We start from the raw sequence: 25,781 nt of genomic DNA on the forward strand, positions 1-25,781 counted from the left end.
CACTTGCCTTCCACGGTATTGTTTTCCCCTTTTGAAAAGCAAAAGGGGTTAAAAAGCAACAGAGGGAAAGCTGAAAAGAAAGATTTCAGCTTTGTGAGCAGTCTGATTCATGCCACTTCTCAAAAGATCACTCAGCAATATTTTAGCCCAGTTGTACAATGCCGCCTTTGGGTTTATCTCCCTTTAAATTTTTTTTTTTTCAGTATAGCCTATATAAAAATACTGTGTTTGATACACGTTGCTCATTTATCTTTGTCCAAATTCTCTGGCTCTGAAAAAAAATAGCGTACGTGGATGTGCTGGAGCTAGGGTTTCTCTCCCTTTCTTCTTTTGGACATACTAGTGCAGTAAAGAACTGATTTGTCTTTTCCACCAGTATGATGGGTTTCTCAAGACAGCATGGGGAGTGTGGCAAATAGGAGAATGAGAATTCAGTAAACCTATAGGGACTGGAATATTTATCAATGGAGAATCTCATGCGTTCTACAAACAGGTTACAGTTTAGAGTACAAACGGACCTGCGGCTGAAAGAAAAATGAACTCTTCCTGATTCTAGGTTGTATCGTACTTATTTCTGAAATAACCTAAAGGGAAATAACATATTTTTTAACATTTAACAGAAGAAAAATTTTAGTTGGTCTGTCTTTATGTTCACTTCCCTAAATTGTATGTTATAGATTACATATTATATATTATATAGTTATATATTGTTTATTCCTAAGCTTTAGCTTTTGATGTCATGTATGATGTGTTTGCTTTTCTTTTCTAGAAGCCACCAGCAGCCAACAGAAGGCCAATTTTTCTGAAGGAGGTATTTTCTTTTAAAATATTCTAAATTTTTTTTCATTAACATGAACAATTTTGATAGTTACTTAAAGAGGAAAATTTTTCTTCAGGAAAAAAGTTCATGCTTATCTAAATTCATAATTGGGTCTTAGATAAAATGGGATAGGGTGAGTGATGATAGCCTTTATATGCATTTTAAACATCTTTTGTCTGAGTTAATAATTTTAAGTAAAGCCAATGAAAACAGACTTTGGCATATGCTGGCCTTTGATTATGGTATTAATATAATCATTTTTTCTAAATTCTCATAATCAGTCTATGAATAGGACAGTAAAACTTAGTCCATTTTAAAACCCACCATAATCTTAATTACCTGCATACTGAAATGCTTGTATGAGTGTGTGTGTACATCCCCCCTTTACAACCACAGATACTCATGTAAACACACATGTACATACACTAATTTTGGCTGAATTTACACACTATATGTAGTCCCCCCCCCCAAAAAGGTAAAATTTCTCCACTATTAATGCTCCTTTGTTTCCTTTTTGACTTTACATTAAAGCCTCAGAATATAATCTTGTAGATATTACTCAGAATATTTGCTTGAGATATAATTATATGCCTCAGATAACATTAATGAGCTCAATTTTAGCTCATATAAAACTTTGTGATCCAGAATAGTAAGTGTAATAAATAGTGATTCTATGTCTGATAATTAAAGAGGCTTCATTTTAATGTTGAATTACTTGTTTTAATCTAGATCTTTAGAACATTAGAAGAAAGACTATACTAGTGTATTATTTCTTTCTTTTTAGAAGAAACTGAACAAGACGATCAAGACAGCTCTGACAGTGATATTACTATTCTTAAGGTCAGATCCGGGGATTCTCTTGATTCTGGAGGTAACATATCTTCATATTCATATGACTTTATCTTAGGAGCTGTGTTTTTAGTAAAAATCTAAAGGTATTTTGTGAATTTACTTTTTTAAAAAATATTTCCATAAGATATTTTATTAAAACTACTTTTTTAGAAAGTATACTTTTTAATATTTATTAAAATTACTGACTCCATGTGTGCATCTGATTAGTAACATGTAATGTCTATATAATATCTAAACAAGTCACTTTAAAAAAAATTTTTTTTTAATCTTTATTTTTGAGAGAGAGAGAGACAGAGCACAAGCAGGGGAGGGGCAGAGAGAGAGACACACACAGATTCCAAAGCAGGCTCCGGGTTCTGAGCTGTCAGCACTGAGCCCGACCCGGGGCTCAAACTCAACAAAAGCAAGTTCATGACCTGATTCGAAGTTGGACGCTTAATTGACTGATCCACCCAGGCACCCCACAAATAAGTCACTTTTTAGCCTGCTTTGATATTTATGGAATATAAGATATTTTTGTGCTCAAAAGAAGTTATTTGTAGTTTGTTTAAAATGTTATAGAGAAGCCGATCTCATTGGTAGTGGTATTCCTTATATTATCAGGGATGTTAGCTCTTAGGAAGTTTTAATATCCCTAGGTAATCACTTTTATTTCTGGATTGTTCAAATTCACACCAAGTTAGTAGCAACAGTTTATGGCTGTTCATGTGAATTTGTGTTTAAGTTTATTCAAGGAAAGAATTGACCGTGGGGGGAAAATACCAATTGAGGCTTAAGAGGGTGCTGAACCAATTTGAAACTCTGTAAATAATGAATAATATTATATTTTAGTCCCATGAAAGAGTAATTCTCTATTTTCCCCTCACCATCTTTTGAGAATTTCCATAATACTGTGTTTTACTTTATCATTCCATTTAAAAAATAGGCTCATAGGCTGGTTTATGGGCATTTGGTATTCTATATATTTCCCACCCTTCCTCATTGTTCCCCATTCTTTCTTGATACAGAAATCCCAAAGGAGATATGCACCATTCTAGCATAGTGGTTAAGAACATGGGCTCTGGAGCCAGAATCCCTGGGTTTCACTCCTCCACTACTAGGTTTGTGCCCTCAGGCAATTGCTTAATGTCTGTGTTCCTCAGTATCCTCATCTGGGTTGGTAAGAGGTTAATTCATATGTGCAAGCACCTAGAAGGTACCTGTCACATATTAAACACTAAACTAAGTGTTCTTATTAGTTTTGGTATATGTATACATGAAGCTCTAAAAATTAAAAACTAATTTAGCCATTCCTATAGCCAATAGTTTGATGCTATTGCTAGCAGCATATAGCTCTTTGAAACTTCATACACTGAAGGGTCTGTGATCCCTTTAAGAATTCTAATAAATTCTTAATGAAGCACATATACCCACGTGCAGAAGAAAACTCTATCTAAAGAAGAAAAAAGGGAGCATATTAAGAATACTGATCTTCTTAGATTATTTTCTGAGCCAGTTATCCCTTGAAGAGGTTCAAGAAGAAACAAGCATAGAGAAAAAAAGAAAGGCGAGCCAAGAAACAGACTCAACTGTAGAGAACGAATTGATGGTGACCAAAGGGGAGGAGGGAATGGGGGGTGAGTGAAATAGGTGATGGGAATTAAGGAGTGCACTTGTGATAAGCACCAGATGTTGTGTAGAAGTGTTGAATCACTAAATTGTACATCTGACACTACTATTGCACTGTATGTTAACTAACTGGAATTTAAATAAAAACTTAAAAAAAAAAAGATCTGTTGGAATGCAAGAAGAGAATATTAGAATTTCATGTATATTTATATTTTATTTCATCCAATTAAAATGTCTTTTTGTTTTATAGTAGATACAACACATTAGTTAATACATTATTTCAATAACACACGTATTTAATGTTAGAAATATGTTTTGGAGGGGCACGTGGATGGCTCAGTCAGTTAAGTGTCAGACTTCGGCTCAGGTCATGATCTCATGGTTCATGAGTTTGAGCCCCACATCGGGCTCTGTGCTGACAGTACAGAGCCCGCTTCGGATCCTCTGTCTCCCTCTCTCTCTGCCCTTCCCCACTCATGCTCACTCGCTCTCTCTCTCTCTCTCTTTCTCTCAAAAATAAATAAGCATTTTTTTAATTAAAAAGAAATATGTTTTAGATCAATGCTCAAATTTTTTTTAATAATAGGAGTACACTAACAAAAATATTTAGCTGCCACACCTGGATGTGTCAAATGCTTTTACTTCGGAGTTAACAATCTGATCACTTTTGAACAGAGTTAGTTATAAATTCCACTTTTATATGAAAATAAGTTTTTAAAGAATAGGCTAAAATATGTAACATATTAACCATTTACAAGAAAAATTTGAGGCAAAATGGGTATTAATGATTTCAAGAAGATCCATTATAAACTTTCAAAGTGTTCCCCAACTCAAAGGTTTCATTATCTTCCTTACCTCACGTCATGCTCTACATCTTCTATTTTTTTTCTTTAGAAAGTCGTCAGGGAAAAGATAATTATTTAGTTAAGTTTTTAGATACAACATGGCTCTTTAGAAACTTAAAAAAAATAAAATGTGTTCCTGGGACACCTCGGTGGTTGGGCTCTGCGTTGCACTCCACACTGAGCATGAAGCCTACTTAAAATAAAAAAATTAAATATTCAACACTGCCCCAAGTGTTGAATTCCCTGGGGTTTTACTGAATATTTTTGTTCTTTTGATTACTTACTGTTCTCTTAGTAAAATATGCGTTTAAAAAGTACAATATGCTTTATAGGGGCGCCTGGGTGGCGCAGTCGGTTAAGCGTCCGACTTCAGCCAGGTCACGATCTCGCGGTCCGTGAGTTTGAGCCCCGTGTCGGGCTCTGTGCTGACCGCTCAGAGCCTGGAGCCTGTTTCCGATTCTGTGTCTCCCTCTCTCTCTGCCCCTCCCCCGTTCATGCTCTGTCTCTCTCTGTCCCAAAAATAAATAAACGTTTGGGAAAAAAAAATTTTAAAAAAAATAAAAAATAAAAAAATAAAAAGTACAATATGCTTTATAGTGCACTTTATTTCTTTTGTTTTTTCAGATCAAACTACGAAATCAAGTCAATATCCAGAATCACTTTGGCGGTCATCACAAAGTAAGTAAAACCATGTTTTAAACTCTTGAAATTCTACCTGTGTGTGTGTGGTCAAATGCTGTTTTTATTTTTGAAGATCGTCTTTTAATGTAAAGTTTTGAAAAAGAGGTATAGTGAATGCTAAAAAACTCATCCTGCATCTTGAATTTGCTTCATCTCTGTACTCAACCTTGAATTCGAATTTAAAAACAAAAATCTGCTTTCTGTGACTTGTTGAATGTCCTTGTTTGCCATATAAATTTGTTGACTATTCTTAGTTTAATTAACTAACGTAGTTTGAGCTACTTACATGGACATATTCTAATAAGGATATAAAATTTTATATGCAGTATGATTTGAGCTCTATTGCAAAAGTTTGGAAGGATGAATAAACAAGTGATAAAGCAAAGTATAATAAGAAGTTAATGGAAAGCTAGGTGGTGTGTATATCAAAATCTTATAGCCTTGCTTACAATTTTGAAAATTTTCACAATATGTTGAAAAAATATAACAAAAGAAAGGATTGGAAAGTAATATACTAAAGTGCTGATAACAATCATTTGTTTAGAATGGTAGAATAATTGGTGATATTTTTCTTTTCCTTTTTTTTCTGTACTTTGCAGATTATCTAAAGTAGATATGTATTTTCTTAGGTTAAGCAGAAATGATGCTGTTTCTTTCCCATGTTTATTTATTTTTTTAATTTTTTTTTAACATTTATTTATTATTGAGAGACAGACACAGAGCATGAGCAGGGGAGGGGCAGAGAGAGGGGGAGACACAGAATCCGAAGCAGGCTCCAGGCTCCAAGCCATCAGCACAGAGCCTGACGCAGGGCTCGAACCCACGAACCGTGAGATCATGACCTGAGCCAAAGACGGTCACCCAACCAACTGAGCCACCCAGGTGCCCCTCTTTCCCATGTTTAGTTAAGTCCCAGAATTTGAGTTAATTATTAATCAGTCTAAAATATCCTTGTATGTAAAATCTTCAAGGACTTTTTTTTTTTCCTTCCACATCACCTTTCTTGAAACATGAAACTGTTTTTAAAGAAAAAGTCTTTGTAAATCTGTTTTATTAATCATTGTATTTATACAATTCCACATATTTCACATTATATATATTTAGTTTTTAGCAGGTTCTGGGATAAAACTGAGATAAAATAAAAGCCACTGAGACACAAAAATAAGTCCTTTGTGGGGTACCTGGGTGGCTCAGTCAATTGAGCATCCCACTTTGTCTCAGGTCATGAGCTCACGTTCATGGGTTCGAGCCCTGCTTTGGGCTCTGTGCTGGCAGCCTGGAGCCTGCTGTTTTGGATTCTCTCTCCCTCTCTCTCTACCCCTCCCCTGCTCACTCTCTGTCTCTCAACAAAGAGAATAAAACATAAAAACAAAAAATTAAAAAAATCATTTGTGGAAAATTACTTGCTGAATCATCTTATATGTTTGCCCTTTGTTATTCTAAATCTTTGATATTTGGAAGCTCTTAAATGTATCTCTCTATATAAATTATGCTACATGCATACAATTATGAAAAGTGAATACTTTGTATACTAATGAATAGGTGATCGAGGTATATATCCTTGAATTTAAGATGCCATTATTTTTTGTATAACTGAAAAAGAAAAATCATCCAGTTAAACTATGATATACCCTTGATTGGTTATAAGATACAGCCCTACATCAGAGGTGTTTTTTTTAAACTACTCCTTGGGGCTCCTGGGTGGCTCAGTCAGTTAAGCGTCTGACTCTTGACTTCAGCTCAGGTCTTTATCTCAGGGTTGTGGGTTCAAGCCCCAGGTTTGCTTCCACACTGGGCATGAAGCCTACTTTTTCAAATCAATGAAAGACATGTTAAAAAACAGGTCTACTGTTTTTCTTTTGTTGGGATAGACTGAAAACAAATCTGGAAGAATATTCATATGTCTTATTCGACATGGTATTCCTGTGTGTAGTAGTCACTTAGTAGATATTTATGAATTTTTAAGTTACACATTTCTAGAATGTTCTATTTCTTGGGGCACCTGGGTGGCTCAGTCGGTTAAGTGTCCAACTTCAGCTCAGGTTATGATCTCGTGGTCTGTGAGTTCGAGCCCACAACAGGCTTTATGCTGAGAGCTCAGAGCCTGGAGCCTTCTTTGGATTTTGTGTCTCCCTCTCTCCCTCTGCCCCTGCCTACTTCATGCTCTGTCTCTCTCTCTCTCAAAAATAAATAAACATTAAAAAAATTCAGAATGTTATATTTCTTTTACAGTTAGCATATATATATTACATTTGTATTTAGAAAAAATAAATTTGAAAAATTTACAATAATACTTGTATCATTGGGTAGAAATAACTCATTTCTTCAGAACAGATTTAGAAATTTCCCTTGTTATAATTGTTTGAAATATCATTTCTAATCATCCCATTTGTCCTTAAATACCATCCCAAAACAAAAAAGTAACTACTTTTTTTACTTCATAACTTTCACTTCATAACTACTTTGCAATGTCCACAAAATTGCTTATATAGTATATGCCATATACACCAGTATATAGCATAACATATATGGACTGCGTGGGTTTGTATCTGAGCTTTACTACTTCCATATTACATATATATACTATTTCTATATATTATGTATATACATATGTATGTATATATATGTATATATATATTCCATATATTTGTAAAATGGGAATAATGGTGCTGACCACATAAAGTGTGAGCATTAAGTAAAATTATGCTTGATACCTGACATTTAGTATGTGCTGCCATTATTTTGATGGTATTGATTTTAAAGTTGACTTATTATCCAATTCCTGAACACTTTGATGCTTAGAAAAGGGAAAACAATGAATATAGTATATATGTTTGGGACTGATGAAAGAAAGGTTTGATTTTTGTGGTGATTTTTTGGTTTATAGTATCCATAGTATACAAGTATAATGTCTATGCAATATTTTCATTGTTCTTATTTTCAAGTATTCCATGACCTTATCTCTGTTTTCTGTTATAGGTCGAGACTTCATAACTCTTGATAAGCAACCTTCAGTGCTAAGTAAGTGGTTGGTCGTCTGTTCTTTTATCAGTCAAGCAATTCTGACCTTGTCTTATTCTGCCAACAAAACGTTTGAATAGGATTTTAAGTCATTTTAGCCTCTTTGCCTTTTAATCCACCACACATTAGTTTCAAATGTGTATAATTACTCTGTGATGTGGAAATGTGTTCAGGATTATTTTACCTAAAGTAACTTATTTGCAAGAGTGAATGGTTAACTTTTTTCTTCTTAAATACATTGAAACCAAGTTCATGTATTATTGAACTCAGTCATTCTCATAGACCAGAACAAAGGATTGGTACCTAGTTTTGTCTGTTAGGTGATTATATATTTATTTGCTGTCTATTTTGCTATAGGAAGTGGTTCATCCTTCACTGGTGTGATCCTTTGACATTACCTTTTACTTCTGAACCTATTGCTTTTATTGTTTTCTTCCCCAACTTTGTTTTACCTTTCTGATAAATTTACCTTGTAACAGGAGTATGGTATACGTTTTCAAAATATTGAAATGATATCTTGGTGTATGCATTTGCTTTAGGCTCGGGATATCAAAAAAAACCTCAGGAATGGTTTGAACAATCCACAAGAATAAGGACTAAGATGCAAAGTAAGTTGTTAAATCTTTACCTGTTACTGAAGTAATTTCACGTATATTTGCTGCTTTTCTTTATTACTCAGTATACAAAAATATTTAGTTCTTCAGATAGGCATTTAGATTGTGATTTCATTACTGAAGCAGAGCTATGACTACAAGATATTTCCATCTGCTTGGAATGTCAGGAGATGGTCTGTTGTTAAGTGTAAGTAGTGGTGGGAGAAAACCAGTGGATGAAGTTTTCACTTCTATCTTGCTGCAGTCCAATCTGTACATGATAATGAAATTCTACTCTTTTGACAATACCTGTTTTTTATTTGTAGCAGACATTATTTACTTTTATGTAAATAATCAGAGAAATTCTGCATACCCATTATATTAAGTAATAAAGGATGAAATCTAGAAATTGTATTTTCTTGTTTAGGTTTAGGATGGATTAAGTGTCACAGAATCTGAAAAATACCATATATAGATGTGATGAAATAATCATGCTTTGAATTCAGTGTCTATCATAATTTCTATAGCAGTTTCCACATTAAACCTTGACCGTGTAAAAAAAAATTAAGTTACCCTTCACCTTTATCCCTTCTTTATACTCTAACCACAATAATCTCAAGGTTATTTGGTATTCCTTTACTTTTATTTAAAAATTTTTTTTAATGTTTTATTTATTTTTGACAGAGAGAGAGAGATAGATCATGAGCGGGGGAGGGGCAGAAAGAGAGGGAGACACGGAATCGGAAGCAGGCTCCAGGCTCTGAGCTGTCAGCACAGAGCCTGACACGGGGCTCGAACTCACAAACCGGGAGATCATGACCCAAGCCAAAGTCGGACGCTCAACCAACTGAGCCAGCCAGGCGCCCCATCCTTTTCTTTTATTTAGATAATATAAGGGGCTCCTGGGTGGCTCAGTCAGTTAAGCATCTGACTTCAGCTTAGGTCATGATCTCACGATCCGTGAGTTCAAGTCCCACATTGGGCTCTGTTCTGACAGCTCGGAGCCTGGAGCCTGCTTTGGATTCTCTGTTTCCCTCTCTCTCTGCCCCTCCCCTGCTCACTCTCAGACTTTCTCTCTCTCAAAAATAAATAAACATTAAAAAAAAAAAAAAGCTCCATCTCTTGCTCAAAAAATGACTAACTATAATTGACAAAGTTAGCTTGTGTAAACAAACCTCTGTGGCTTTGTTTTACCATCAGTAAAGTAGTGGTGGTCATAATTCATTGTTCCCAACAGTTGAAGTTTTACCCCACATGTGAGTTCTTCAGTCTAAAACTGAAAAAACTTTCTGTCCTTGCCTTATTGTTGGCTGTCATTCCTTATTGTTGTATGTACCTGGTGTTAGAAAACTATTTCTTCTTACAATTTGCTCTTCCCGACCTGTTATAGTTAGGAAAGCAAATATTATTTAGCTTACTAGGATTTTGCTTGTAACCAGTATCAAAATTAAAACTTACTTTGAAGATCTAAGAAATAAACTCTTGGAAGTAAAAATGGATGAGTTTAAGTATATTTTCTATGAAAAACTCAGTTCTTATTTTATTTCTTAGTTCTTAACTATACATTCCGGGTAATTGATAATAGATATATTTCTTCCAGGTAACTGTAGTACACTTTGTTACCAAAAATATATAATTTTTATTTCCTCTAATAAGATATTGTGCAAATGCAATGGAGAAGGGAAAATAATTATACTGAAGATCTGATTAGAATGCAGAAATAGATTTTTTTAGTTGCTAAATTAATAGGTAAGGCTTAGTCTGTTTGCGTCCCTGCTTTGTCTTAGTGTATTTATTTATTTATTTATTTATTTTTAAAATTAAAAAAAAAATTTTTTTTTCATCGTTTATTTATTTTTGGGACAGAGAGAGACAGAGCATGAACGGGGGAGGGGCAGAGAGAGAGGGAGACACAGAATGTGAAACAGGCTCCAGGCTCTGAGCCATCAGCCCAGAGCCTGATGCGGGGCTCGAACTCACGGACCACGAGATCGTGACCTGGCTGAAGTCGGACGCTTAACCGACTGCGCCACCCAGGCACCCCATGTCTTAGTGTATTTATTATGGCTTAAATATCTGCATACTGATTGATAGCCATCTACCACATATACAGAGCTTTGAGAATTATATAGAAATTATATGCCAGAAGTTTGCACACTGAGGTGCAGATAACAGAATTTTTTAGACCTTTAGCTACATAAGAACTTTAAGAACAGTGAACATGAAAATATTTTTAGTGAAAGTAGAGGCCTGCAGTGATTTTCATATGGACTGACAGATTCCTCTTTAATCCAAGATCATTTAAAATGGTTTTTGCTTAGCATTCTAATAATTTCATTATTTCATTAAGTTTATATTTCCATCTTCTTTAGTGAGAAAAAAATTAATTTTTAGATTTAGGTGTTCACAAACCTGGGACTTTCACATCCTTATTGTCAACCCATGATAGCACAGTTCCTTAGGTAGACAGGTCCCAGTTTGGGTTTCTGCCTGTTTTCTAGTCTTTTGGAGAAGACAGAATCACTGTCTTTATTTTTCCTATTTCCCAGGTAATAAAACAGTGAGAATAGGGAAGAGTATCTAGGGAGAGGTCAGGCCTCTATGAGTCTGTGCCTCATTGATATACATGTTTTGGAACCTGTCTCTGAAAGTAGCACAGAGGAATGCCTGGGTAGCTCAGTTAGTTAAGCAGCCAACTTCAGCTCAGATCATGATCTCACAGCTTGTGAGTTTGAGCCCCACATTGGGCTCTGTGCTGACAGCTCAGAGCCCGGAGCCTGCTTCAGATTCTGTCTCCCCCTCTCTCTGCCCCTTCCTGCGCATGCTCTGTCTCTCTCTCAAAAATAAATAAACATTAAAAAATAAAAATAAAATAAATAAATAAAATAAAAGTAATTCAGAGATACAAAGGAGAGTTTGGAGTTAGAGCTGCAGTCCCAGCTCTTCTACTTACTAATTGAGTGACCTTGGTAAAGCCACTTAACCTTTGTTAAGGTTTTCTTACCTTTTCTTACCTTTAACGTGGGGACAATAGTGCCTATGACTGGTTATTCTAATTATCTTGTTATATATGTGAACACAACTTTTTACATCTGAATACCAAATGCATAATTACTAATTAGTAAATAATTACTAAATGATTACTTATTTATTGTTAACAATATATTGTGTAATAATCAGTAATAACAACTGTGAAAGATTCATGTCCTCTGCACTTGACTTTTATAGAGTGATTGTTACCATACTCTTCTGACTGGAAAACCTTAAGCTTTATCTTTTGAAAAGGTGTGTGTGTTGGGGCGCCTGGGTGGCGCAGTCGGTTAAGCGTCCGACTTCAGCCAGGTCACGATCTCGAGGTCCGTGAGTTCGAGCCCCGCGTCGGGCTCTGGGCTGATGGCTCAGAGCCTGGAGCCTGTTTCCGATTCTGTGTCTCCCTCTCTCTCTGCCCCTCCCCTGTTCATGCTCTGTCTCTCTCTGTCCCAAAAATAAAATAAACGTTGAAAAAAAAAAAAAAGAAAAGGTGTGTGTGTGTGTGTGTGTGGTGTATGTGTGTGGTGTGTTTTTTGTTTTTTGGTTTTTTTTAGGAATTTCTGTCACTATTTCTGATGATATTTTTAATAAGAAGAGGGATAGAGATTACCTCTTAGAGAATGCTGTCTGCCTGAACAGTATATACCCTGCTTATAAGTTTGTGTTCTATGAATTTTATATATATTACATATGTTAGATAGTAACTGTTATTTAGCTCTTCTTTATCATTAAAATCATCATAGAAGAGCACTTAACAGAATTTTCTTACATTATCTCATTTGATCTTTGCAACCATGGATTAAGATATACAAGATAAACATTTTCTTGATGGATTTTTTTTCTAAGACAATTGTATTATGTTTCACATGCTCTTTCACTATTGGTTCCTCTACTTGGTGTCCTCATATAGTAACTTTTTAAAACATTTTATTGAGGTATAATTGGCATACATTTAATGTATTACAGGCTTGATATGCTTGGGGATGAGTATACATCCGCAAAACTATAACCACAGTCTATACTGTTAGCGTATCTGTCACCTCCAAAAGTTTCCTCTCACCCTCTTTATTTATTACTATGCGTGTGTATGATAAGAGCACTTAACATAAGATCTACCCTCTTAGCAAATTTTTAAACATATGGTACAGTATTGTTAACTATAGGTACTATGCTTTGCAGTAGATTGCTAGCACTTAGGCATCTTGTATACCTGAAACTGTGTACCTTTAACTAAAATCTCCTCATTTTCCCTTTCCCCTCCCTCCTACAACCACCATTCTGCCTCTCTGCTTCTGTGAACTTGACTATTTTAGATTCCTCACAAAATGAATTTTCAGAACTTACAGCTATATTGTCTTATATGATGCAAAACACTGTAGATTTTATACATATTATTAACACTAGGCATTAAAAATGAAAATACAGTGTAAAAAAGCAATTTGTATTTATTTGCAAGTGTAACAAGTCACGAGTTGATAATGAAGAAGCAGCAGTATGATTGTTTTATGGTGGCCTCGTGTAATCGATACGATTGCCTCATAGTAGCCTAATTGATACACTAATAAATGAATCATTATAAAATTTTTATGGCAGACACTATTACAGTCAGATTCATAATACAGTATTTGGAAACATAATGTTACTTTAAAGAACAAAACAAAACATTCACCTGTGATGATAGGCTGACAGGCAGTTTCTCCAATTACTTAGAGAGAGCAGTATATGGTATCATAATTCCTTGAAAGCAAAGTTAATAAACAGTAAGAAAACTAACCTTATTAATTTTGTATTGATTATCACTCCTCTTATGCCTGGGTAAGGATAGGCTATACTCTTCCGTACAAGCCTTGCACACAGTGTTCTACACAGTGAACACTTAGGAGAAGATGATGACCCAAAAACACTTCGTACAATTCTTGCCATACAGTTTATTAGATTTTCACACCAAGACACTTATACACATGCAACAGATCAGTTCATTGTGCTGCGTGATGGTTATTTACTAGTCATTAAGTGGAAGTGCATCATCATAAAGGTCTTCAACCTTGTCATTTTGTGTTGAGTAGGCTGAGGAGGAGGAGGAAGGGTTGGTCTTGCTGTCTTAAGCGTGGCAGAGGCCAAAAAGGTGGAGAACATGGAACAGGAGGCAGGCATGCTCCAAAATACTTAAATTCTGTCTCACTTTTTTTTTTTTTTTGTCTTCTCATTTCTCTAAAAGTGTGTCTATATGGTTCCAGGTTTTCCTTCCACCATTTCCTTTAGTTTCAGTACCTCTATCATAAAAGGGTCCTTGTCGTTAAGTCAAAAGCAGTCTTGAATAACTGGCCACATTATCTAATGTCAGTTTGTTTTCTGCCGCTGCTGCTTCTACATCTTCTTCCTCATCGGCTGGCATCAGATGATGCCACATCTCCGTCAAGGAGAAGCACACCTTCTCCGTCAAGTCGTCTTCTGTTAATTCCTCTGGCGTGTTTGTTAGCTTTTGAACTTCTCCAAGACCCATATCTTTTTTTAAATTCCAGTATAATTAACACGCAGTCTAGTTATGTTAGTTTCAGGTGTACAGTATAGAATGACTCCGCAGTTATTCAGAGCTCATCACAGCAGGTGCACTCCTTAATCCCCTTCACCTATGTCACTCGCCACCCCCCCACCTCCCCTCTGTAACCATGAGTTCTCAACAGTTAAGGGTCTCTTTTGGGGCGGGGGGCACCTGAGTGGCTCAGTTGGTTAAGCTGTGGACTCTTGATTTCAGCTCAGGTCGTGATCTCACAGTTCGTGAGATCGAGCCCCACATAGGGCTCCGTCCTCACTGACCGTGCACTCAGCCTGCTTCTGATTCTCTTTCTCCCTTTCTCACTGCCCCTCCCCTGCTTACACTTACTCTCTCTCAAAATAAACAAACTTAAAAAAATTTTTTTTTAACGTTTATTTATTTTTGAGACAGAGAGAGATAGAGCATGAACGGGGGAGGGTCAGAGAGAGAGGGAGACACAGAATCTGAAACAGGCTCCAGGCTCTGAGCCGTCAGCACAGAGCCCGATGCAGGGCTTGAACTCACATACCGCGAGATCGTGACCTGAGCCGAAGTCAGATGCTTAACCGACTGAGCCACCCAGGCGCCCCAAAAAATTCTTTAAAAAAATTACAGAAAGAACAAAAACAAACAAAAAAAATCTTTTTGTTTGGCTCTTTTTTTCTTTGCTTTCTTTGTTAAATTCCACATATGAGTGAAGTCATGTGGTACTTGTCTTTCTCTGACTTATTTATTTGACTTAGCATTACATTCTCTAGATCCATCCATGTTGTTGAAAATGGCACGATTTTATTCTTTTACACACACACATATATACCACTTTTTTTTTTCTATACCACATCTTCTTTATCCATTCATCTATTGATGTATACTTAAGCTGCTTCCATAATTTGGCTATTGTAAATAATGCTGCAATAAATATAGGGTGCATATATCTTTTCAAATTAGTGTTTTCATATTCTTTGGGTAAATAACCAGTAGCAGAATTACTGGATCATATGGTAGTTCTATTTTTAATTTTTGGAGGAACGTCCCTACTGTTTTCCACAGTGACTGTACCAGTTTGCTTTCCCACCACAGTACAACAAGGGTTCTTTTTTCTTCACGTCCATGCCAACATTTGTTTCTTGTTTTTTTTCTTTAAGTTTATTTATTTTGAGAGAGAAGGTAGTTGCATGTGGGGGAGGGGCACTTAGTGGGGTGGGAGTGGGGGCCGGCGGAGAGAGAATCCCAAGCAGGCTCCCCTCTGGTGGCACAAAGCCTGCACAGGGCTCTGTCCCACGAACCGCAAGATCATGACCTGAGTTGAAGCCAAGAGTTAGACGCTTAACCAACTGAACCACCTGGGCACACCTCTTGTGTTTTTGATTTTAGCCATTCTGACAGTGTAAAGTGATATCTCCTGGTGGTTTTGATTTGCATTTTCCTAATGATGAGTGATGTTGAGCATGTTTTCCTGTGTCTGTTGGGCATCTGTATGTCATCTTTGTAGAAATGTCTTCCTTGTTCATGTCTTCTGCCCATTTTTAATTGAATTATTTTTGTGTGTGTTGAGTTGTATAAGTTCTTTCTATATTTTGGATACTAACTCTTTATGAGATACGTCATTTGCAAATATTTTCTCCTGATCAGTAAGCTGTCCTTTAGTTTTATTGATGGTTTCCATTGCTGTGCAGAAGCTTTTTATTTTGGTGTAGTTCCAACAGTTTATTTTTGCTGTTGTTTCCCTTGCCTCAGGAAATATATCTAGAAACAATGTTGCCTGGACAATGTCAGAGACATGTGCTCTTTTCTAGGATTTTTATGGTGTCAGGTCTCACATTTAGGTCCTTAATTCATTTTGAGTTTATTTTTGTGTATGGTGTAAGAAGGTGATGCGGTTTCAGTCTTTTGCTGTCCAGTTTTCCCAACACTATTTATTGAAGAGATGGTCTTTTTTCCTATTTTATATTCTCACCTCCTTTGTCGAAGATTAATTGGCCATATAACCATGAATTTATTTCTGGGCTCTTTATTCTGTTCCATTGACCTATGTGTCTGCTTTTGTGTGAGTACCATACTATTTTGCTTATTCTAGCTTTTTAGTATATCGTGAAATCTAAAATCCATATCTTGATACCCTTCACCCCCCACCTTTCTGCCATATTCATGATCTCTCTCATGATTTCCTTGATCAGCTGTGTTGTAAATCCTATAAGATAACACACATCTGGACACAGTTTTCTCCAGCAGGAATTTATTGTTCTGGGTTTGATGGTTTCTTCTATAACAATTATGGCATTATTAAAGTATATACATATGTTAATTTTATGCAATTATGATTTAATACTGTATATTTAGGGGCACCTGGGTGGCTCAGTGAGTTAAGTGTCCAACTTTAGCTCAGGTCATGATCATGCAGTCTGTGAGTTCAAACCCCACTTCAGGTTCTATGCTGACAGCTCAGAGCCTTGATCCTGCTTCTGATTCTGTGGCTCCCTCTGTCTCTGACCCTCAGCTGCTCATGTTCTGTCTCCCAAAAATAAACATTAAAAAAATTTTAATACTTCATATTTATGTTTGTTTATATTTCCCTCAGCTTCAAATGTCACCATGTACAGTCTGGGTGCATAAATTTTGATAAATTTTAACTCTACTGTAATTTGTGTGTATTTTATGGTAGTCAATGATAAAGTAGTATCTACATATATTTTATATATTCATGAAATACTTAACTTTTTCTTAATTTTTAAAAATATTTCTAGGCTATGCATTTCGACTGTGAGTTTTTCAAATTGTTATAAATCTTCAAAAAATTGTTCAGTGTGTTAAAAGTCCACATATAAGTGGACCTGCACAGTTTAAACCTATGTTGTTCAAGGGTTAACCGGATATACCACATTTTATTTATTCACTCATCCATCAGTGGACTTTTAGGTTACTTCCATGTCTTGGCTATCATGAATATTACTGCAGTGAACATAGGCGTACAGATATCCCTTCAAGATCCTAATTTCAGTTCCTTTGGGTATATATCCAATAGGGTGATTGCTGGATCGTATTGGTAGTTTCATTCTTCAGTTTCTGAGGAGCCTTCATGCTCTTTTTCCATACTGGCTGCAGCAATTTATATTCCCACCTACAGTGCACAAGGGTTCCCATTTCTCTACATCCTCTGTCCATATACCTCACTCTTGACTTTTGTATAATACTTATCCTAACAGGTGCAAGGTAAAACTTACTGTGATTTTGATCACATAACTCATCACATGTTTCAAGTGTGCTGTAATCACATGGTCTGTTTTTGCTTCTGTTGCCTGTGTTGTTGGTGTCATATACAGGAAATCATTGCCAAAGCCAGTGTCAGGTTGCTTTTTCCCTGCATTTTTTCTGGGAGTTTTATGGTTTGGGTTCTTATGTTTAAGTATTTAATCCATTTTGCATTGATTTTTTTTGTGTGTGTATGGTATAAGAGTCCCAGTTTCATTCTTTTGCTTGTGGATATCCAGTTTTCCCAACATCGTTTACTCAAGAGACTGTCCTTTCCCCATTGTGTATTCTTGGTATCCTTATGAAAGATCCCGTTGACCATATCTGCATGGATTTATTTCTGGATTCTTTATTCTCTTCTGGTGGTCTGTATGTCTGTTTTTATGCCAGTACCATACTGTTTTGATTACTCTAGCTTTGTAATGTACTTTGAAGTCAGGGAGTGTGATGCACCCAGCTTTGTTCTTCTTACTCAGAATTTCTCTATTTAGAGTCTCTTGTGTTTCCTTGTGAATTTTAGGATTGTTTTGTATTTCTGTAAAAAATGCCGTTGGAATTTTGATAAGGATTATACTGAATCTATAGATTGCTTTAATGTTTATTCTTGAGTGGGATAGTGTGTGTGTGGGGGGGGGGGGAGGGCAGAGAGACAGGGAGACACAGAATCCAAAGCAGGCTCCAGGCTCCAAACTATCAGGACAGAGTCGAACGTGGGGCTTGAACTCACGAACTATGAGATCATGACCTGAGCTGAAGTTGGTCGCTTAACCGACTGAGCCACCCAGGCTCCCCTAGACATTATTAGAATATTAATTCTCCAATCCATGAACATGGGGTACCTTTCCATCTATTTATGTCAGCTTTAATTTCTTTTATTAGTATTTCGTAGTTTCCAGTGTACAAATCTTTTACCTTCTTTGCTAATAAGTTAATTCCTTGTATTTAGTTCTTTTTGATATTATTATAAAGGGGATTATTAATTTTAAAAAAATTTTAAGTTTGGGGCACCTGCATGGCTCAGTTGGTTGGGTGGCCGACTTTAGCTCAGGTCTTGATTTCACGGTCCATGAGTCCGTGAGTTGAGCCCCGTGTCAGGCTCTGTACTAACAGCTCAGAGCCTGGAGCCTGCTTTGAGTTCTGTGTCTCCCTCTCTCTCTGCACCTCCCCACTTACACTCTGTCTCCCTCTCTCTCTCTCTCTCTCTCAAAAATAAATAAACTTAAAAAAAATTTTTTTTTAATTTAAGATGTTCTCTGAGTTATGTAAATATTACATGTTATATAATAACTGTATAATGTTATATATTTATAATCAGTATAATATATATTGTAGCTATATGTTATATGTGTTACATAAAATGTCTCATTTGATTCTTGTATATAATAATATGTATTATAATTTAATGATTTCAGGAATAGAATTTAGTGATTCAGTATTATAGTTTTATATTATTATAGTTATGTATTACTATATTATAATATTATATACTATCTCATTTGATCTTTGTAACCATAGAGTAAGGTATTCAAGATAAATATCACTTGATGGAATTTACTTGTTTGTTTTAGTAATTCAGTTGTTAACTTTGGTGACCTAAATTACAAGTTTCTAAATGATGTTATTTCCTAGGCTACACTAGTAATTGTGAAACAATATGCCTTAAGGTTGATGTCATTTTGTTTCATTTGAGATTTTTTGTCATATAAGCAAAAATAAGGCTATTTCTATACCTTAGCAGTGCTAATTTTATACCTCTAGGTTAGTCCTGTGTTTCTCAAATGAAAGTTCTTGGTAAATACCAGGAAGGTCATTTATATATACGTAAGTTATAAAATCCCAGGCAAGTGATAGATGGCAGTGTTAGCAAATGTAGGTCATATGAATTAGTAACTCTCTCCCTTCTGAGAGTTGCCCTTCCATTTCTTCTCTCTCTTATGATAAAATCTGTGGTCATGCCAAGAAGCACTGAGGGAAAAAGGAAAAATTTAGGATAATTTTGTTTGCTAAAATAATGATAGAAGTAGAGATTTGATGGAGTCATGAGAAAATTATTTTTGAAATCTGACCACAAACCTAAATAAAACAGAATTGTCTATTAATAGAAATGGTGAAAAGTTTGTACTATAATTTAAAAAATATTACTGATATTTGAAATGATCAGAAGCACCAGAGTAAATATTTGAATCATTTTGAGTTAGAAAGTAGGATTAAGATTGAGTTTTACCTTAAAACCCCTTATCCAGTAGCTCAATAATCCATAATCCATATTTTGTCCTTTTTTCCCCTTCTTACAGCATCATCACCAGGCAGGAGTTCAATATATGGCAGTTTTTCAGATGGTATAATACGTTTTATTTTCTTTTAGTTGTACTTATTTTCTTTGTTCTATTAACTTTGTGCTATAAGTTTCACCACTTCCATTAAATAATTTGGATCAAATAATTTAAGGCTTTCTCACAAAACAAATATATTATACTAGACCATGGCATGCTGTGAATAATTATGAAAGAAATAACTTTTGAGTCTCAAGGAGCTGTCATTCTAATGGGTGCTTACATCTTCCACTTTTTCTTCTATTTCTGGCTGATTTCTGCCTCATATTCTCATGGTAGAATTTGTATTTTCTTTCTCTGTTGGAAATACTTATATTATGAACCATAAATTGATAAGTCTTTATTACTTCTATCATTAGATGACAGCATTCAGAAATCAGAACTTGGAAACCAGTTTCCATCAACTTCCAGCCAAAGTAAGTTTTTCTGTTCAGTTTTTATAAGCAAGTTTCTGAAATCGGTCATTCATAATTGTTTTAATTTTTTTTTGACAGCAAACAATGCTATTTGAAGAATTGTATTTTAAACACTTAAGAGGAAAAAGTATATATTTTACTAGCAGTGAAATTCTTTAAGGACAAACTATATGAAATAACATCCATAAGACTAAGAATTATCCATAAGACTATCCATAAGACTAAGAGCAAAAGTTAATAAGCAGCACTACTAATAATAACCAAGTGAACCTTGCTGAATCAAAAGAAAGATGGCACATAGCATGACATAATAGGATTACCATGGGTTTTAGAGTCTACAGACTCGACCACTTTAGCCTTCTGTGTAGCCTTGGGGCAAGTTTCTTTAATTCTCTAAGCCTCCTTATTGTCCTGAATAAGTACTAAGAAAAATCTTCATAGTGACTCTCAGGCTTTGGTCTCATATCGCTTTCTACTAGCAAAATTAATAAATACCTAAAGAATATATATACATATATATACACATATATGTACATATATATGTGTATATATATGTATATGTATACATACATGTGTGTGTATATATATGTATATATGTATATGTGTGTGTGTGTTATACCTGTCCGTATTTACCTAGAAATTAAAATTGAAAAATTTTTAAAGTGCCTATTTATTCTGAAATAATTTAGTAAGAATAGTGACCAGTTGCTTGTATTTTCTAGTCTCTTTAATGCCTGGCTTAATAAAATAGAGCTGGATTCTCATATCTCCTTCTTCATTCAGTATGTTACAACATGTTGTTTTGGTTGCAGTATACGCCACATTCCAGCTTTATACTGATTAGATTTTTAATAGTCTTCAGGTAATTGTGGATATTCTGATAAACTCAACAAGGTACTTGAAATGTGAAACCTGAGACCATATTAATGAACTTTTTATGTTGTTACCTTAAAATCCATTGGTCTTTCTTATACTTTGAATGGAATATCATGTAATGATCATTCGGAAAATACTGGTTCACTAAGTTATGTAGATCTTCCAAATGTTGACACATTTTTAATACACTATAAAAAGATAACATTTGTTGATATCGCCACCAATCTCAAGACAAAAGTTCTTAAGTATTCAGGAGCTGTCAAGCTTAGAGTGGCAGATACAGTATTTCTACAATCCTAATTTTCACTTTAAACCATGAATTCTGTAATTGGCAACAAATATTGTCAGCTGTTTTTCTAGAAACAACAGACTTACTTTGTTCATCTTCAAGAAAATATCTGCCAAATACTCAAGTCTGACTAACCATTCTTTGTCACTTGTTCTTAAAAGTACTAGTTCAGTTCAACTCAGCTGCACAGAGTTCTTTTCCTCGAGACAACTACTGTGCTGTGCTGGGTAGCAGAAGTACTTTAGGTATATTTCCCAGTTCTTCACATAAAATACTAAGATTTGTGCTCAAGAGTTGAGTATTAATTAAATGAAAAATTTTGCTTTATGAAGCAGTTTCACTGATACCCTTAAATGAATGGGTGTCAATACAAAAACTGTATTAGCACTACCCTGATTCATGCTAAGGCATCAGTTGTTTTTCCCACCATTGCTTTCTTTGCACCATCAATGCAAATGTCCACATGGCGGGAAATGTCGGATAACATCTTAATGTTGTGAGAATAGCTTTAACCTCAAAGACCTCCTTGGAATGATCTTAAGGTACCCACCAGTCACACTTTGAGAACTATTTCTCTAAAAACTCTGTAGTATAAATAAATAGAAGGTATAAAAGTATTATTGTTGTTTTCCTGTTAAATGAAGTGGTATATGAGAAAGTCCTTTATTAAACTGGAAAGTGCTAAGTAAATGTAATTGGTATCATTATTGCCAATAATAATTAAGGATGAGTTGCAAACTCAATTTTTTTAATGTTTATTATTTATTTTTGAGAGAGAGAGAGAGAAAGAGACAGCACATGCAGGAACGGAGGAGGGGCAGAAAAAGAGGGAGACACAGAATCCAAAGCAGGCTCCAGGCTCTGAACTGTTAGTACAAAACTCGACTTGGAGCTTGAACTCAAGAACCGTGAGATCATGACCTGAGCCAAAGTGGGACACTTAACCCACTGAGCCACCCAGGCACTCCATGAGTTGCAAACTCAATTTTACTGGTGTTAACTTGCATTCCACAAAAGATAGGTATCTGCAATTAAAGGGACAGCTACCTATTATAATATATGGAAGATATTCACTTACAGTGCATCCTTTTTTAATCCCTTTGTATACTTCAGAAACATTCCACCTTGGATGATCAGCTACATGAATTCTGAGCATCTAAATTTATTTATTTATTTATTTATTTATTTTTTAATTTTTTTTTTCAATGTGTATTTATTTTTGGGACAGAGAGAGACAGAGCATGAACGGGGGAGGGGCAGAGAGAGAGGGAGACACAGAATCGGAAACAGGCTCCAGGCTCTGAGCCATCAGCCCAGAGCCCGACGCGGGGCTCGAACTCACGGACCGCGAGATCGTGACCTGGCTGAAGTCGGACGCTTAACCGACTGCGCCACCCAGGCGCCCCACTGAGCATCTAAATTTAAAAATCTATTTTGTATTTTAGTATTATTAACCTTTTAGTATTGTTTATCTCTCAAATATTAATAGTAGTAATAATAGTTTTGCTTTAGAAATTATCTTATTTCTGACTTATGTCATTTCATACATTTAAATTCTATTTTTTACTCTAAGACTTTTTATCATTTTGACATCGAAGAGACATACGCATATTTACACACATAACTTAAAACCTAGGGGTGTGAGATTTTCTTGAATACACGTGATAAACCTTTCTTTAAGAAAATAAATTAAAAAAAAAAAAAAAAAAAGAAAATAAATTAACCGCTCCGTTCTTTAAATTCCTTCCACTTTTAATGTCTATGGAAATTAATATTGGTCTTACAAGTCGTTTGTCCTTGAATCTAAGAAAATGATCACTGGCATTTCTTTTTCTTTTTTTTTTTTTTCCTGAGCAGAAGCAGCTGGACAACCCAAAAGTGCATCTTTTGTCAAGATGAAGTGGTGGTGCCTGCTCGTTCTGGTAGCTTCTTTCGCCATCGGGAGTTTTCTCTTCGTTCGTACTCCTGAGGTAAAAACCACTCCTGTTCAAGAGTTCCAGAACCAGATGAAACAACTTATGAATAAGTACCAAGGTCAAGATGAGAAGCTGTGGAAAAGGAGCCTTACATTCCTAGAAAGACATCTGAATAGCTCCCAGCCTCGGCCTCAGCCTGCTATCTTGCTGCTCACTGCTGCTCGAGATGCTGAAGAAGCACTGAAGTGTCTGAGTGAACAAATTGCTGATGCCTACTCTTCTTTCCACAGTGTCCGTGCCATCCGGATTGATGGGGCGGACAAAGCTACTCAAGACAGTGATACTGTCAAAGAAGAGGTAGACTGGGAACTGAGCAATGGGTTCACGAATGGCCAGAACGCAGCGGTGGTACATCGCTTTGAGTCACTGCCTGCAGGCTCCACTTTGATCTTCTATAAGTATTGTGACCATGAAAATGCAGCCTTCAAAGATGTAGCCTTAGTCCTGACTGTCTTGTTGGAGGAGGAGACGCTTGGAACCAGTCTAGGCCTAAAGGAGATTGAAGAAAAAGTGAGAGATTTCCTCAAAGTCAAGTTCACCAACGCTGACACACCCAACTCCCACAAACATATGGACCCGGATAAATTAAGTGGGCTCTGGAGCCGTATTTCTCACTTGGTCCTGCCTGTCCAACCTGAAAATGCCCTGAAAAGTGGCATCTGCTTATAAAGGGTGACAGAAGATAAAATCATGTCTCAAATTCGGAGAATTTTTCAGCCTTTGTAACCAGAGACAGAATTCAGAGCTCTTTATGAAAGAACTGGTTTCTTTTTAAAGGGTGTTAAATTCTTAGGTAAACATGGAACATCTAACTCATTTGTTCACCCTAATTATCTGTTATTTGAGAGAATCATTTCCCTGTTTCCATTAAGATCTGCGTTAATGATCCCTGAGGACTACAACTTACACGCAGTCCCCTAGTCTGTTTAGACTCGGGGTTGAATCATTACTGCCGTATTATGACCAGACCAGGTTGGGGGGGATTGGGCTCCTTCCTATGAATCCTCCCAAGTTTATAAGTTAGATTTTTCACAGAGTTTGCTATTAGTAAGGCAGCTCTATAAATGCAACTGTGGGTTTTCCCATTATTCTCTTTTACCATCATTTAGGTGCGAGTTCCTTAGTCAGTTTCCACTTTTAGAAGCAAGAGTAATGAAAGGTCATCTGAGTGTGTTTGGATTGTTTTCTTTGTTTTTGGAGGGCAGGAGAAGGAGGCAAGGAAAAGGAGAAATTGTGGAATGAGGAAGGTAAGGGGGAAAATCTTCAAGATGAAATTTAAAATAAGCCACTGAGACTTAGGTCATTCAGGTATAGCCATATGAACTCTATTCTCAGTGAATTCTGCTGGGGTTTGTTTTTCACGTGTCCTTTTCCTTTAAGAAATGTTTGGTCCTCCCAAGGATTTTAAAGCATGTATATAATAAGATTTAGCATATTTGTTCATTTGACTCTTAAGGGTGTGGTCAGTTCAGAGCAGTTTATTTTGGACATATCCTGAAGCCTTTGTTTTGAATTAAGAAATATAATCGCAGGAATTGGTAAATCACTGGTTAACCGGCTTTCCTGGGCTATCGAAGAAGGATTTGATTTTCTGCGTGCAGTTCTACGAATATAAAGATGTACTATGCACGTGATAAATTTTATTAAGAGTGCCTCGAGCCAAAGAGAAAGCGAACTTTACCATATGTGGAGAATGTTGAGATGTACTACTGTGCATTCCTGTACCGCCGTTGTATTTCAGTTGTAACCTGGCATCTATAACTGACCTTTCTCATCTGTTGTTGACTGCTTTGTTATTCTTAAAATCGTAAGATTCTAGATACACCTTTTTTTTTTTTTAATTTCTACCAACCTTAAATGAAAATACTGTTTTTAGAATACTAGAGGCAGTCATTGGCTTTATCATTCACCTGTTGAGGATCCTCCCATGCCTGGTAGTAGAGTGTGGTCCGGTTCTTTCCAACTAGGACAACCCGTATTCATAAATTTATACCCTTTATTGAAAATTGTTCCTGACTGTCAGAAGTCAGGTCATCTGATTTATAGAGGATTCTAAAAACAAGAGTTTTTGAAAAGGCTTATTTTATACACATATATTATATGGAGAAACAAATGTTTTTATTAAATGTTTCGCTGACCAAAATAATTTTAAAGAAATTAATGTTACTTATGTCTTTCAGGAGAAATAATTGTAGCAGCTGATCTGTAAATGACTTTAGAAGCTATTTTAGTAATTTAAATAAATTTACTTTCTTGGTTTGTACTCTGTGTGTCGTAAACTTAATGATGATTCATGAACCTTTTTTTTTTCTAGTTAATCCTAGAGTTTTCTTTACACTTGAACAATTTTAGTAATTTCTGCTAGGAGAAACAAAGGCCAGAGAATTGTAGCCATTTACAAGTACATTGGTTAAAAATATAATCACCATGCTCTTCTGTTTCATCCAGGGATTTTTGAATTATCACTATATTGGAATTAATTTAGGTTTTCCTGACTTGGCAGAAGAATCTACAGCAGTGTTTCTCAAATTTGTCCTTCTCCCCTCCCTAAAGAGTGTTTTCAGATTTTTTTTTCCCTAACCATCTATCCCCTTGAAATTTTAATACCATGCATATACCGTATATCTATCTATGGGCTATATACATTTTTGTCCCT

At 35.7% G+C, this 25,781-nt stretch overlaps 1 protein-coding gene across 4 annotated transcripts in view; it reads left to right on the forward strand.

Moving 5' to 3' along the window:
• Positions 1–25,388, forward strand: part of TOR1AIP1 (torsin 1A interacting protein 1) — a 45,126-nt gene extending 19,738 nt beyond the window's left edge. For 2 of the 4 annotated variants that reach the window (XM_086693700.1, XM_025921253.2), the window contains 8 exons: positions 770–811; positions 1,605–1,691; positions 4,750–4,803; positions 7,786–7,827; positions 8,367–8,435; positions 19,530–19,574; positions 19,928–19,984; positions 23,007–25,388. In XM_086693700.1, the coding sequence (XP_086549826.1) occupies positions 770–811; positions 1,605–1,691; positions 4,750–4,803; positions 7,786–7,827; positions 8,367–8,435; positions 19,530–19,574; positions 19,928–19,984; positions 23,007–23,794 (1,184 nt within the window). In that variant the 3' untranslated portion in view covers positions 23,795–25,388. The remainder of the gene's footprint in view (positions 1–769; positions 812–1,604; positions 1,692–4,749; positions 4,804–7,785; positions 7,828–8,366; positions 8,436–19,529; positions 19,575–19,927; positions 19,985–23,006) is intronic. The other 2 variants (XM_086693701.1, XM_025921254.2) reach the window with 1 other exon arrangement.
• The last annotated feature ends 393 nt before the right edge of the window (positions 25,389–25,781 follow it).

Source organism: Puma concolor, chromosome E4, assembly GCF_028749965.1.
Source record: "Puma concolor isolate L17-30 chromosome E4, mPumCon1.1.hap2, whole genome shotgun sequence".
In the NCBI taxonomy this organism is placed as follows: Eukaryota; Metazoa; Chordata; class Mammalia; order Carnivora; family Felidae; genus Puma; species Puma concolor.